The 15,148-nt window shown below is 49.8% G+C and overlaps 1 protein-coding gene across 2 annotated transcripts; it reads right to left on the bottom strand.

Moving 5' to 3' along the window:
* Window positions 1–990: 990 nt before the first annotated feature.
* On the bottom strand, window positions 991–13,629 carry MKS1 (MKS transition zone complex subunit 1). Of its 2 annotated transcripts, XM_030296409.2 has the most exons (18): window positions 13,534–13,629; window positions 13,008–13,117; window positions 11,553–11,623; window positions 10,733–10,888; window positions 9,558–9,655; window positions 9,232–9,360; window positions 8,864–8,968; window positions 8,167–8,275; window positions 7,326–7,382; window positions 6,229–6,271; window positions 5,905–5,970; window positions 4,389–4,459; window positions 4,001–4,070; window positions 3,794–3,901; window positions 2,750–2,883; window positions 2,139–2,221; window positions 1,956–2,053; window positions 991–1,853 (listed from the first exon to the last, which is right to left on the bottom strand). In XM_030296409.2, exons 1-18 carry the CDS (start codon window positions 13,611–13,613, stop codon window positions 1,762–1,764), a joined length of 1,680 nt encoding a protein of 559 aa, XP_030152269.1. In that variant the 5' UTR covers window positions 13,614–13,629; the 3' UTR covers window positions 991–1,761. The 2 variants fall into 2 exon arrangements, with proteins under 2 accessions (XP_030152269.1, XP_030152270.1); XM_030296410.1 differs by lacking the exons at window positions 9,558–9,655; window positions 11,553–11,623; window positions 13,008–13,117; window positions 13,534–13,629 and having other exon boundaries at window positions 10,733–10,826.
* Between the last annotated feature and the right edge of the window lie 1,519 nt (window positions 13,630–15,148).

The raw sequence follows: 15,148 nt of genomic DNA, 5'->3' as shown, positions 1-15,148 counted from the left end.
TCAGCCTGGCAAGGCTAATGAGGACTCTGCAGGTAAGGGGGGGGCCCTCCTCCAACAGCCCTGGCTGGGGCCAGGCTTCCACATCCTTCCCTGGACCAGATGGCTGAGACCCTTTAGGCCTCTCAGCAGAGACAACAAAACTTGTCACTAGAGACAGGGTACTCTTCCCTAGTGGCTTCCCGTTATGCTAGTTTCTGGAATGTTAATCCAAGGCTCAGGACTTTGGGGGGGCAATTGGGAAGTGTCGAATCAACCCCAGCCCAGTCATCAACACCCCGACACAGCTCCATGTCTGGACACCCAGCAAGTTCCACACTGGCTCACTTGTGCTGCTTCCGCAGGAGCCCATTCCACGTCTGCAGCCTCGGACGCAGGATCACGTAGGGAAGACCACAAGGCTACCTTCTCCCCCGGAGCAAGCACGCCTGCTGACGCTTTTGCTGGCTATGGCTCAGGGCTGGTTCTGTGGCTGGGAGTCACGGCTGGGGCTCCCAGCAGCAGTGAACCCTCCCACCTTGGGAACCTCTTAGGTAGAAGGTCAGGCATCAGCTCTGGGTGAAAGGGGGTCTTGAGGCCCAGGCAGGAAGAGTCATCTGAACGATTTCCAGCTTTTTTCTATTTCCCAGCCTGTCCCCCACACCTGCCCGTGGCTGCAGGCCACCCCACACCTGGTCCTGGCCATCCCACAACCCTCTGCTGGAGCCTGCAGGCTGGGCAGCACGCTCTGCTCGTACCAATAAAGGACGGCTGGGGGGCAGGAGCTGGTTTCTGAGTTAGGCTGGGGAGGGCATGACATTTGGGCTTTGCTCCAAATGTCTAGAAGGAGCACAGCCAGGACACCGGTGGCACTAACCCCCAAGGCTCTCCTGCGGGCTCACACAAGAGAACCAAAAGAGACACTATGGATAGGAAAGGGCAGAAAAGGGGAAGATTCAGGAGAACACCTTGGCCACGCCAGCAACCTGAGCAGAAAACCTGCCGACACATCAGTCAATATACAAAGTTTTTATGTACAAGAAAACACAATAAAGGTACTACCCAGCTAGCAGAAAGGACTGGGCACTGCCTTTAGCCTTCATTTACTCCAGAAATAAGCTGTATCTCCAAACACAACAAGCCCAAGCAGCAAGCCCAGGCTACCCTGGAAAGAGGAGGCTGAGGCTCTCGGGCCGGGAATTCAAGATATCTCTCACCTTTCTTTAGCCTCCATTGTTCTTTTTACATTTTTTTTATTTAAGTAGGCTTCACGCCCAGCACAGAGCCCAATGCGGGGCTTGAACTCACAACTGTGAGACCAAGACCTGAGGTGAGAGATGAAGAGTCAGACGCTGAACCGACCGACCGAGCCGCCCCGGTGCGCCTTGAACCTCCATCCGTAATGCAGGCTGCAGACCAGGAGTTGCCTGCGGCTCTCCGCTGGGAGACAGTGAGACAAGCCAGAAAAGAGGCTGTGTTGAGGACTGAGCTAACTGTGGGGTCACCCCAAACGGAGCTAAACCAATAAGTCTGCCTTGGGGTGACTCCCACTTGCAGTAAATGAAATATGAAGAGGGGGACCATAGGGTCTCCAGCTTTATTGCTTCGCAGCAGGGAGGAGACCCTGCTGAAGACCAGGCAGAGGCACCGGCCTGGGATTTTCTCAGCTCTTCTGGTTCTTGGCAGGTCAATGGGGTCACCAGTCAGAAGGACGAAGGTAGGGGGACACCAGCATTAGCCATCACGCATCTTGTCCTCTTGCCCAGGGGCCAGTGCAGCAGTGAGCTAGGACGCCATGGTTCCCGAAGGGCTCACCAGGTCCTGGGGAAGGCTTTCTCGGGCCTCCTGCATGCGGCGCCGGGCGCGACGGAAGGCCTCTGCGAGGGGAGCAAGTATAGCAGTCAGCTGCCACGCTGTGGGGAGGAGCGTGGCTGCTGCTGGTGCTGGGTGGCCGGCTGCGGGGGGGCAGGGAGACCTACCCAGCACACTGTGAACGGAACTCTGCTGGCTGAATCCCTCCAGACGGTCCAGCACACTCTGCATCCTTTTCCGGAGGAAACTGGACTCCATGAAGGCCCTGCACACAAACCCACCACACGGCCACAGCTGCTCTCCAGCCCTCAGGGGTAAGGCTCCCCGAGGCAGAGGCCAGGGTTACTCACCTGGATTGCTGCAGACAGTGCAGGCGGAAGGTGACGCTGCCTGTGGTCTCAGTGCGGAACCCAAAGCGGCTCAGACGCTCTCCCTGTGGTGTGCAGTTAAGACAGCGTCAGGCTTCTGTGGCTTCTAGATCCCAGGAGCACGCTGGCCTCACCCCCATCCTTACTCCCATTCTCAGAGAGAATGGGGAAACCTCATTCCAGCACCCAGACTCCATCATCTCAAGGCTAACACTGGGCTCCCAACTGTAAATGAGGGACCATTCCAACCTCCCTGGAGAACAGCAGCCTTATAAGCGGCCTGCCAATCCTCCCCACCTTCGATTACTGAAGCCTCCGTGATGGGCTGGAAGGGGGGGCCGGTAACTCTGACGGGACCAGGAGAATCTCTGAGTATACTCATTTCCAGAGATCTCCTAGGATAGGAGATTTCCTAGGATCTCCTATGTCTGTACCTGTTCAAGATGTGGCCATGACCTCCAGCTTAAACCACAGGCAGGAAGGGACTAAGTAATAATGATGCAATTAAGGGGCCTTAACCCTGATCCCACCTTCTCCAGAAGAGACAGGAACCTAAGCTCCCAGCATGAAGTCTGCCTAGAGACAAAAGTGACCTTGAAGGTTCCCGGTATCCGCACGTAGGAGAGGTCCTCCAGTTCCAGAGAGCCGCCAATGAAAAACCTCCTCAGCTCAGCCACTGTGCCAAGTTCCATGGGTCTCCACGTGGAGACTGTCAGGGTGTGAGAGCCTATGCAGAAAGGACAATGGGGCCACAGCCAGAAAGGGCATGTGGTCTCTCACTGACCCCCAGCAATGACACAGGCCTACCAACCACGAAAACACCTGACCTCTGGTGAAGGTTATCATGGGGGCTTGGGGCACCTGTTTGGAAATCAATCAGCTAGAAATTAAAAGCTCTGCCAGTTGTTACTTGCATACCCAGGTCAAGTTTCTTAACCCCCATGATCTCCGTTCTCCTCACTGGTAAAACGGAAATGGTATAGCACCTACACTCGCAGAGAGGTCGGCAGAATGAAACAAGATGCGCTTAGTGCGATGCCTGACAACAGAAGACAGTGGCTATTACTTCAAAATGAATGCTAGGGGCGCCTGGGTGGCGCAGTCGGTTAAGCGTCCGACTTCAGCCAGGTCACGATCTCGCGGTGCGTGAGTTCGAGCCCCGCGTCAGGCTCTGGGCTGATGGCTCGGAGCCTGGAGCCTGTTTCCGATTCTGTGTCTCCCTCTCTCTCTGCCCCTCCCCCGTTCATGCTCTGTCTCTCTCTGTCCCAAAAATAAATAAACGTTGAAAAAAAAAAAAAAAAAAAAATGAATGCTGATCCATCCAATACATGTGTGCCGAGAGCCCACCCTGCCTGAGCCGGTCCCTCAAGGCCGCGAGTCAAATCAGCGGAGCTCGGAGCGGACGCCACAGATGCTCAGGCTGCCCTACTTTGCGGTTAGTTGCAATTTCACTCAGTTGTCTCTAACAGAGCGGGGGAAATTCCTCAAAACGAGCAAGGAATCTTGCAAGTTAAATGCGTCTAATTCCTAACCGTCCCTACTTCTCACTGGAAGCGACGGAACCTTTTGGAAGTGTTAGTCTCGCTCCTAGGAGCTGGGGCACAGAGGCCACGTGGAGGGCAGGGACAAGAGGTCACCTGGGGTGGCGGGCAGCACCACAGCCCCGTAGCCTTCCACGCGATACCTCTGCCAGAAGTCCAGTGAGAGGACCTCACAGTAGAGCACAGGCCACTCTGGGAGAGCATCTGGGAGACATGAGAGAAGCAGCAGGTCACAGGAGGCCTTCACCACGAGAGGGTACCACCAGAGGAGATGCCAGGCCCAGGATCTACTGAGCTACTCACCAGCAGATTCGTCTTCATGGAGGAAGGAGGCCTCAAATGTGAATGGGTAGGAGAAGTAAGCCACCTTATCCTAAAAAAGAGAAGTTTTATTTTATACTCGGTGTCATGGGATAGGCTAGGCCTCAACGGGAACTTGTTCTCTCTGTGGCCGATGACATACCTTCACAAGGGAAAAACTCTCACCCAAGATAGGAAATAAGAGGCTGAGAGGGAAGGGGACGCCCAAATACAGGCTGCTACCATCCACAGAAAGACAGAGAGGGAGCCCTTGGACCAGGCAGCCCTGCAGAGCCCACAGAGAAGGGCCAGAGCCAACTCTGAATCCTCCCCAGTCCTGATAATCTTCGGAGTCCTGTTCCCCTCCAGATACCCCTCTTGTTTTCCATACCATTCCCAGGGATTTGGTGGCACAGGTCTGTGTTATTCCTGAGAGCTGCTGGAATGCAGGGCTTGACCAATCTGAAAGCCAAGGGGCATATATACAGTCAGTTGACCTGGGAGGAAGGCAAGTGGTTGAGAAAAAGACAAAGTTCCTTTATCGGTTCATTCACTCACACACTCAGTCATTCACTTAACATTTACTGAGTGTCTCCTATGTGCTATGACCCATCACTGGGGAGAGAAAAGATCCCTGTCTCTCATGGAACTGACATTCCAGTTGGCAGGGGAAACACAACAAACCAGCCAACAAGAGGCTATTGGGTAGTGACAGATGCTCTACTAAAAATAAAACAGACTCATTTAGACTGGATGGTGAGGGAGGACCTCTCAGAGGTGACACTTTGGCTGAGACCTAAACTCGGAAGAACCATTCGTGCAAAGATAGACAGAAAGGTTTTCAGACAGAGGAAATGATCCCCAGTAGGCCCTAAGGTGGAAATGAACTTGGCATGTTCAAGAACAGAAAGTCTGACTGGAATTCTGTGAGGGAGAGATAGGCAGGGGCCAGCTCATTCAGGCTCTGGAGCTTGGTTCTTACACTAAGTGGGAGGGGAAGCTGTTGGGGTTTAAAGCCGAAGAGAGACACAGCTAGCTTCCATTTTCAAAGCCATGTGGCTGTGGCGCCTGTGGCAAATGAGGTGTAAAGGAAGCAGCAGGGTAAGTAAGAAAGTTAATGCATTGGCCACGGCAGAGGATGAGAGATGCAGATGGCTTGGTCTAGGGTGCTCGAGAGAGCAGATGTTCAGGACATCTTTTGAAGACAAAGCCGACAGAAACTGCTGGTAGAATGACAGGCTGCAAGGAGCTAGAGAAAGTGAGGAATTCAGGGTGTCTCCTGGGTTTTCGGCACCAGCAACTAAGTAAATGACATTGCCATGTCCCTTAGGGAAGGGACTCTTTCCCTAAGATGGGGGAAGACCATGAAGGCAGGTTTGATGCAGGAAGGAGAATCAAGAGCCCTCTGGGTCATGCTAAGCAGAAATGACAAAGAGGTAGCTGGATATGAGCCTGGAGCTCGGGGGAAAGGCCAAGGCTAGAGAGAAATCTGGGGGGTCTGAGACGCCATTACAAGTCATGGATGGATGGGACCACCTAGAGAGGCTGTAAAGAGAGAGTAACAGAAGGCCCAGGCCCAGCCATGGACACTCTAATGCTTTAAGACCAACAGATGAGCAAACAACCAAGGGGACTGACGAGCCACCTACAAGAAAGAAGAGAGAAGTGTGGAGCCAGAAGCCTAAAGGAGTTTCAGTGAGGAAATGCAAGCTGGGCCACGAGCTTCTGAGAGGTCATGTAGGGTGAATGCACAGAGGTCACCACAGGATTTGACAACTTGGAAGTGATCTATGACTTTGAAAAAGACAATAACTATTTCTTTGAAAAAAGGTGGGAAGGAGGCCTGACTGAATTCCTCTAGAAAATTGTCAGAATGGGTATAAAAGAGACTTATGAAAATTACTTACTAGTGGTTGGCAATTCCACAAAGAAGTGCACATAGAGATTGTCATACTCGTAGCCTTGGGCTGAAACTAAGAAAACAAGAAATGATTTCAGCTCATTCTCCTATCACCCTTAGCACCCAACTCAGTCCTGAAAGGCCTACACACGTCAGGAAGCAAGTCCCTGGAGGGCCAGGAACTCTCTGCGTTTCCAGGAAAGACTCAGGACTGAGTTTCCCAAGTAGTACAGACAACCTGGCACGTCTGCTGCGGCCACAGGAGCTACTTCGCAGCTCTACGGGGCCCCTGCCCAAGCATCAAGGGATCTCTGTCTGGCAAGGCACTTACCTACCTCTCCGTTTACAAAGAGCCGGAGGGCACCTGGGGCAGTCTAAGGTGGAGAGAAGCGGGAAAAGATCAGGGCATCTGGGGGAGTCAGCACTTCTCCTCCAGCCCGTCCACGAACCCCAGGAAGACCTGACACTGGCCGCCAGATCTGGGTGCGTCACTATTGCGCTTCCTCCCTACCCTGCCACTCCACAGATCGGTTTCCTTCATTTCTAAAATTTGTAACAGAAAAGAAAGCACATAATTTAAAGGGTGAGGAGGGCAATGAAGTATGGAGAGTTTACAGGAATAGCCAAGGGAAGCAACAACTGCCACCTTTCGCCATACAGGGTTGGGGGGCGCAGCTGGACACCCCTGTTCCCTTTCGACGCCTGGTCAAGGAAGGAGGGAGTTCACTTTTTTAATTAGTTGTGTTTTCTTATCTAACTTTTTAACACTGCCCATCTACTGTTAATGCAATATAAAAATAACGAATTGGTTCGGGGAGAGAGGGAGACTGCTGGGTAATCCTGTGCTTGTTTCCTGACGTAGAAATGGAACTCCCGGAATAAAGAAGACAAAGAACAGGAGCACAGAATGACTGACATAAACTATTTTGTTTTGGTTGTTTAAGAGCTAAAGTATTTGACAAACAGAAATGATTCCCCTTCCCTCTCCATGGGGCATCTTAGGAAAAATATCCACATGAAGAATGAGGAAGACATTTTTCATCCTTACATTTATTTTTAAAAACAATTATAAAGGAACACCTGCATGTGTTAACCACTGATAAAAACGTAAAACTACTAAGTTTAGGGAATGCAAAATAAACATTCCTGACGTACCCCTCTCACCACCCAACCCCCACCCCAGAGAAAGCAATCCATAGCACGTGTGCCCTTTTAGAACCTTTTCCCTGACATTTTCTTTTTCATTAATGGTTCTGTCAATATGCTGTATTTCAAAACACGTAACAAGAACTGTGCTCTACATGCTATCCTCTGACTTCCTTCTGGCATAAAGAATATGTCCTTTAAGAAACGTGCTATTACTCAGCCACAGTCCGAATGCCCTGGCCAAACCCAGCTCGTGGTGCTGCGGGCAGCCACGCTACTCACCATCTCAAAGTCAGTGCCCACCAAGCTGCTGAGATATTCCTTGTGGCGGCCGTAGAGCTGAGGAAACAAACCACATGAAAACTAAAGATGCAGCCCCAGCCAGGCCATGGGTCAGGTCTGAATGGGTGGGAGGAAAGAAGCTGTGGCAGGAAATGCCTCAGAGAGCTGGAGGCCTAAGCATCCAACCCACTGACTTTTAAATTAAATTAAATTAAATTTTTTGAGAGAGAGAGATGAGAGAGAGAGAGTGTGCACATGAACAGGGGCGGGGGGAAGGGGCAGAGGGAGAGGGAGAGGGAGAGAGAGAATCTTAAGCAGGCGCCACATCCAACATGAAGCCCGACGTGGGGATCGATCTCACAACCGCGAGATCATGACCTGAGCCAAAATGAAGAATCAGACACTTAACTGACTGAGCCACCCAGGCCCCCCAAACACTACTGTCACTGACATTTTAAAGTGAAGCACAGAGGCTCTGGAGTCTGCTGGTCTGGGACCAAATCCTGGCTTTTGCACTTACAAGCCCATGACCTTGGGCAGACTTCTTAGCTTTTCAATCTCAGTCTCCTCATTTATAAAACGGTAATAATAAAAGTATTCACCTCAAAGGGTTGTAGTATTGTCTAAATGAAATAAAGCATGTGAGGGGCCTAGCAAAGCTTGGCAAACACTCAAAATAAATAGTCATTGTTATCATGTTATGCTATCAAAAACTTGTGGCTGACACTCAGCAGTGCTTCCCATGTAAGAAAGACTGCAACTGCGCACATCAACCTCGGACGTGGGCTCAGCTCCCGCGCACCAAGGCTCGTCCCCGTGCTCGGAACAAACTCGCTCTTACATCCTTGAACACACGTTGCTCCCGCTCCTCTTCCTCCGGCTGTGCGAGGGAAGACACGTTGTCAATAGTATACTTCCACAGCTCCTGCTTCTCCCCCTCGGTCTCAATCCTGTCAGGTCAAACCACAAAAAGACCAACTCTCACCAACGATGAAAAAGGCCAAATGATGAGCAGGAGAGAGAAACACAGTGGAAGAGCAGAAAGGGCATCAGAGTGGACACAGAGTATAGGTCCGGGGCCCCTTTCTGCCTCACAGTCACGGGGAAGCCCTAAAGCACAACTTCCCTGGCACCCGGTTCTCTCACCCGAAAAAACAGACAGGTAGGTTTAGGTCGTTTCTAATTTATTGTCCTGTTATTGTAAGACATGGAGGCAGGAATAGCCAGCCCAGAGGAGGAGATGTGGCTGAGCTCCCCTCGCCCTGTTCAGGCCGGTCCCTTCATGTAGCGGCACCGAGGATTATTTTCACTTAACTACACCACCGAAGTTATCCCTTTCAAACTGGTATAGCTGCACACTTTCTGAGAACAGGGTCCCCACGATCCTACGAGTCTATCAGAAAACAGAATACGAACCATTGCCTGGGAATAAGGAAATCAGAGAAGATGAAGGACTTCTCAGAATCTCAACTAGGGGCCAGAAGTGAAGCCAAGGGAAGGAATGCCAGTCTCCACTCTCCCTTTCTTCTTTCCCTCACCTGTAGGGTCCTTTGAGGCCGGTGAAGTCAGGTTTTACTGTGATCACACCATTGCTGTCCACCTTCAGAGTACAGAGGACATGTTCATACTTCTTATAGCCAAGCCTAGATAGCAGAAAATCAACACCCAGGTTCAGGACCACTGGTCCCACCTCCAGAGAGAGGAAGACATAGTCAGCCCGCGTCAGGCGAGAGGACAGAGGCTATAGCGAGAACCGTCATAGTACCTTCTTCTGAGTACAACTAAGAAGTAAAAGAGGAAAAAGTCCCTCCCTCCCACATACCCCAGGATGACTGTAACGGGTAGGTGATGGTTAGCGAGGGAAGAGGAGGAGAATCTGAGCTGGGGGGTGAGAGGCTTCACTCACTTTCCATAGGGCCCCAGGTCTGCCATGATGTACATTGTCTGAAGAGGGGTGTTGATGACATGGTTGTTCCTGACAAATTCTTCTGATGGTTCCCAGGTGACAATTCTCGACTTGAGGATGCCGCCCTCCCTGGGAGACACCGCAGGAAGGGTCACTTCCCCAGCACCTCCTAAGGAGCCTAAAGGAGGAATCTAGGGGAGCACACCCAGGGAGGGCCCTACTGCAGAATGGGATGCTTGAGTGGGTGAACGTATCCGGATATTGGCCTGGAAGGACTACAAAGGCCCCCCACCCCCACCCCTTCCCCCATACTGATTTGCACTCACATCCCTCGCCTGTCCTGCCGTCGCCGCCTGACATTTGCCATTCGCTCAACCAAGAATGATGGCACCTCCCGGGCTGCGGTGGTCATTTTCTGACAGTGCTAGGAGAAGAGAGCAGCCCTGTGTGATCCATCTGGTCAGGGCCACATGGGATCAGGTACTGAAGGCAAGCCTTCCTTCTGAAACCTCATCTGGGACCCGAATCTAACAGTCACGCCTCACAACTGTATGTGTCAGTGGAGGAGAGCAGTAGCACAAACATGGCACAGAAGATTCCTACCATGCCTTGGTTTGCTCCAAGATTTTAGCAGCATATCATCCTTCAGAAATGAGTTTCTTTATGATAATATTAAAAGGAGTCTGCAATCTCTGAGTACACACCAACAAAAAGTTGGGCGAGTGTGCCTGGTAGCTGTTGACATTACCAGGTACTTGGAAGATGCCAAATGGGATACAAAGTATCGCGTGAAAAGTCCTTTGCATGGGTAATTCAGCACTAAGTGTAATGTCATTTACTTTTCTAAAATAGAAAACCCAAATTTTATATGCTACCAACCCAGAGCCTTCCTAACATAAGCACCAATCTTTCAAAAACATTCATTTAATACCTGCTCCTTGCAGAGCTACAAGGTCATAGACAAAAATCAGAAAATACAGGCTCCACTCTCAGGGAGCTTAACATTTCCCGGGAAGAAAGAACATGTCCTACAGGGACGAACACGTAAAGCAAGTCCACAAGGGTACGTGAGCACAGGCACTAAGCTGCTCCCGACGGTTGTACTGAATCCCTCTTCAAACCCACAGACTCAGAGTTGTGGCTGCATCCCCTGATGAGTTTTATCTAGATGGTTCAGGACTCCACCCACCTGTGTCCTCTCATGATGAACGGAGGAAGTCCAGCACAGGGGCTGCTTCCCTCGGGTCCGTAGTCTGCAAGCCTATCATTAGACACACTACCAGCTTCCCCGGGCCCTCTAGCAGGTGGAGAAGGAGCAGCCACACCACCCGAAAACTGTGCCCACTGTCCGGCTTGGCTGCCAGCAGCACGAGGCAGTTCCTACATAGGCTGTCTGTTGCCCCTTAACAGACTTCCGGCTTAACATACAGAACCCGGTGAGACCAGAAGCTAGGGGAGGAAAAGGAGAAGGAAGCCATGGGACCCCAGAAAAAAACAATACCTCCTCCACATTGGTGTATCTATCAGAGTCAGTGTAGGTAAAAATCCGTCGGTTCTTCCTGCCACCCGAAGCCTCCAGCTTCAGGATCTCTTGACGGTACTGATGATCCAAAGGGCTCTGACAGGCCGCTTCATTTCGGTACAGATCTACTTCAAACTGAGGTAACAAGGACATAGAGATGTACTGAGAATATGTCAAACTTTTGTCCCTGTAACTGCTTAGTCAAATCAGTTCTGTACAGTTAATGCTACTTGGGGCGCATGGGTGGCTCAGTTGGTTAAGCGACCGACTTGAGCTCAGGTCATGATCTCATGGATCGTGGGTTCAAGCCCTGCATCAGGCTCTGTGCTGACAGCTCAGAACCTGGAGCCTGCTTCAGATTTTGTGTCTCCCGCTCTCTCTGCCCTTCCCCCACTCACACTCTGTCTCTCTCCCTCAAAAACTAAATAAACATTAAAAAGAAATTTAATTATAGAGTTAATGCTATTTGACATGTTTTCATAGCCAATTTCCATTTATCTGAATTAATGCAGGGCAGGGGATCCAAGAATGTTAGATCTAAAAGGAACCAGAGGGATGGTCTAATCCAACTTTGCTGTTACAGATGGCAGATTTCACCCAGAGGTGAAAAGTGCCTTACCCAGGATCATAAAACAGGGTAGTGTTGGTCACTATGTTATACTGCCCTTTAAACACATCAGGGGAATGTATAAACTGCTATAACTTTCTGGAAATTAGACACTATGTATCAAGAATCTTTCCCTGCTACCAGCCAGGTGGAGGCAGACCAGGTAGAGGTAGGTAAGTGACACTGGCTCACCTGGCTAAAGAGCTTCTCCTGCCACCCAATCACGACCTCTTCCTCTTCCTCTTCCTCTGAGCGGTGTCCACCTCCAAAGACCACAGAGTGAGTCAAACGTCTGAGTCAAATCAGCACCACTTCTTGCTCTGTGATTGATTATTACTAAAGTCCCTGCTCTAATATTTGCCACAAAACCAGCTGGAGTTTGGGGATTTATTAAGCACTCACTCTAAACAAAGGTTAGAGAGGCTGTGGATATATGTAGAAGCCAGGATTAGGACCCAAGAAGTTTTAATTACTACTTTAATTTGAATAAAAGGAAGTCGTGGCTCCCAGGAATTACTTAATCTAATTCAGTGTCAGGAGTCAAATTTAGATATGGGCTGAATACCTCTTCCTCAATCCCAACTGTCTACATTTGCTCGATAGGAACCCTGGTGTTTTTACCTTTACTATTCCTGAAACCATATATCTAGAACCACAAGCCCTATAACCTTTAAGAGACCAAGTGCCAGAAGAGAGGAGGAAAGGTATTTAAAGAACCAAATTGAATACACTCTTAGCTGAGTATGCCTTTTTCAGAGACACATGCTTCACAACCCACCAGCCCACTCTTGCCCAAGAATATATCTGAACAGAAACAACAAAAGCAGAGAGATTAGTGATTTAACACAAACACACTGTCCTCTCTTCCTCACTCTTCTGGCTTCCAAGATAAGGTAAACTGCAAGACACCAGTTGATGTTAATATGTTCCCTTTTCAAGAAGATGCCAATTAAGAATTATTTTTAAATAGTGTGTATGTGTGTGTGGTATAGATATATGTAAAACTTAAAGTTATTTTTAGGGGCGCCTGGGTGGCTCAATCAGTTGAGCTTCCGACTTCAGCTCAGGTCATGATGTCACAGCTCGTGAGTTTGAGCCCTGCATCAGATTCTGTGCTGACAGCTTGGAGCCTGGAGCCTGCTTCAGATTCTGTGTCTCCCTCTCTCTCTGCCCCTAACCCACTCGCATTCTGTCTGTCTCAAAAATAAATAAACATTAAAAAAAATTTTTAAGTTGTTTTTAAAAGCGTGTGTATATATAATATACACATATATTAGGAATTTGGGGCATATTTTCTCTTAGAAAAAAATGCCACAAGCAGTATTTAGGTTTCTAGGCAGATTCATAACATATCTAAGGTATAATCTTTGTTATTTTACTACATTTGACCACAATTCGGATCAACTCCTGATGGCAAGAATCAGGTCTTACTCAATTTCCATACACAACATAATGGAGCAATTAAAACTGCTTGGGATCAAATCCTTGCTTCAACATTTACCAGCCGTGTGACCGTGGGCAAGGAACTCAACCTCTCTATGCCTTTTCTTAGACTACAGAACCGGGTCTACTAGGTCTTAAAAGGTTACTACCGCCCCAGGCCCTTCCCCAGATCCCCAAAGGGTCGCATCACCACCAAACACCCACTGGCAGTTGGGTGAGGCCTAAAAGTGGCCAAGTCTATGAGGTCCTTCCCAGGCTGGGCAGCAGGCTGGTAACGGAGGAAGTTGCTTGATGTGATTCTTTGCAGGTGGACTCTGTCAGGAAAAGAAAAGCCCGAAATACTGATTACAAGACATACAACCTGGAGATGAACAAAGAGCAAAGATGGGGGGGGGGGGGGGGAAGCAAAAGAAAGAAGAGGGCGGGGCTACCAAGGTGTGCCGGGTGCACGCGAGCGCGGCCCGGGATCCTAAGGGAAAGAGTGCCGATTAGAGAGTGTATTGGGTACACAGAGCTCCGAGGAATCTGAGAAGGGCAGAGACTTGAGAGGGCTTGGATAGGTCTGGAAGTTGTGAGTGGAGAGGGTTGAGGGTAGTGAGGGAGACGCGAGGAGACCAGAAAGGCAGAGATCAGGATTGAAAGCGGAAGGGGGCACTCAGCAAACAAGTGAGGTTCAGGCTCGAATTATTTGAGAGTATAAAAGCACAGGGCTCTGGGACGATGCGACTACCGGAGGCGCAAGTTGCGCACGGGGTCCCGGGAGCGATACACAGCCTCCCCGGTGTCAGTGCTCCAAACTGTCTCCGCCATGACAGCTGCGACTCGTCGCGACAGCGCCGGAAAGCGCACAGCCCCCAGTTCCCCTGGCAACGGAGACGCGGGGTTTGGGAGGCTATGGAGGTGCTGCGCGCGCAACCTACGGTTCCCGGCACGGCGCCGCAGGCGAGCGACCGGAGTTGGCGGGACCCAGCCGGAGCTATTGGGTGCGGTCAGGTTGCGGTACCTCTGGATCGTGTGCGTGCGACCTTATCGCATGCACGTGCGGCAAAGCTCGTTCACACCCAGGACCGGATTTAGTGCCCTTTACAAGTGAGAAAACTAAGGCAGCACCATCGACTCCTTTCACAATGGTGAAATGGTGATTCCGAAATGGTGATGGAGATTCAGACCCAGGTGACCTGAGTCCTCGACTCGACTTGTCTTATCACGCCACACTGCCTTCCACTGATGCTCGGAAACTTTGACCTGAAAATCGGTGAACGTGATTCAGAATGCACCCATTCTTTCAGGGAAGGCGTTGGCACTTATTCAGACATGAAAATATATTCTTGGAAGGAAACAAAAAAAGTGTCAGAAGAGTTATTAGTCCTTGAATTGGTATTCCCTGAGCCGGAGAAAGAAGGAACAAGGAAGCTAACAGTAAGGAAGGAATATTTGTTATTATTGAACTGTTTTTTCCCCTGAATGTGTTGGTTCCGGATATTTAAACCATCTTAAGAAATTGCACTAGCCTCCTGAAAAGCCAACAAAGTGCTATTCGAAAGTCATGTTTCATTGGCCATCAAAGCAAGACACACCATTATATGGAGTATGGCTCTCAGGCACCTTGAGGTAGATCAACAGTTATTGAACTCTGACATTTGCTATTCCCCCAACAGAGAAAGCAATTGTCCCCTGAACTCAGCAATCTCTTGCCAGTTTGATTATATGGCTTTGGGAGCCCTGGGCAACCTAGCTGCTATTGTGTAACACCGAGGGCTTAACCATAATAATAGCACCATTTATTTAGCATCCAGTACAGCCTGGGTGCTTTGTTTGCATTGTCCCTAATCCTCATAGAAACCCCTTAAGTAGGGTTACTCCCATTTAAAGGATGACATTAGGGAAGGCCAGGGTTTAAAAGGCTTATTAAGGTTGAACTCTAGTAAATGGTGAAGGAGCTGGGATTCCAGCCCAGGTCTGTCTTTTGAAGCCTGAACACCTTCCAGTCTGCCTTGCAGCCTCTCACCCACCATTTTATTTCATAAGAGCACACAGTTTCCAATGTGAGAAATATTTCAACAGATGAAACTGGAGGCAGAATTCTAGCTCTTAAGAAATGGTCTAATTTTTCCTTTTAAAGTTGTAAATAGACAACACTATGCCACATGAACAACAAATGATAAAGGTGGAGGATGCATCAAAAGTTTAGTTTATTGGGGCACCTGGGTGGCTCAGTTGGTTAAGTGCCTGACTTTGGCTCAGGTCGTGATCTCACAATTTGTGAGTTTGAGACCCGTATCAGGCTCTGCGCTGACAGCTCAGAGCCTGGAGCCTGCTTTGGATTCTGTGTGTGTGTGTGTGTG

This window comes from Lynx canadensis, chromosome E1, assembly GCF_007474595.2.
Source record: "Lynx canadensis isolate LIC74 chromosome E1, mLynCan4.pri.v2, whole genome shotgun sequence".
Taxonomy (NCBI): domain Eukaryota; kingdom Metazoa; phylum Chordata; class Mammalia; order Carnivora; family Felidae; genus Lynx; species Lynx canadensis.
This window is presented reverse-complemented; position numbering and strand designations above follow the sequence as displayed.

Bases quoted from the DNA above. Each gene is read 5' to 3' on its own strand.
- MKS1 (XM_030296409.2), bottom strand. From the start codon at position 13,613: ATGGCGGAGACAGTTTGGAGCACTGACACCGGGGAGGCTGTGTATCGC. The intron at 9,361-9,557 runs GTGAGTGCAAAT...GGTGTCTCCCAG, and splicing joins CGGCAGGACAGGCGAGGGAT to GGAGGGCGGCATCCTCAAGT. The intron at 2,054-2,138 runs GTGAGTAACCCT...GTTTGTGTGCAG, and splicing joins CACTGTCTGCAGCAATCCAG to GGCCTTCATGGAGTCCAGTT.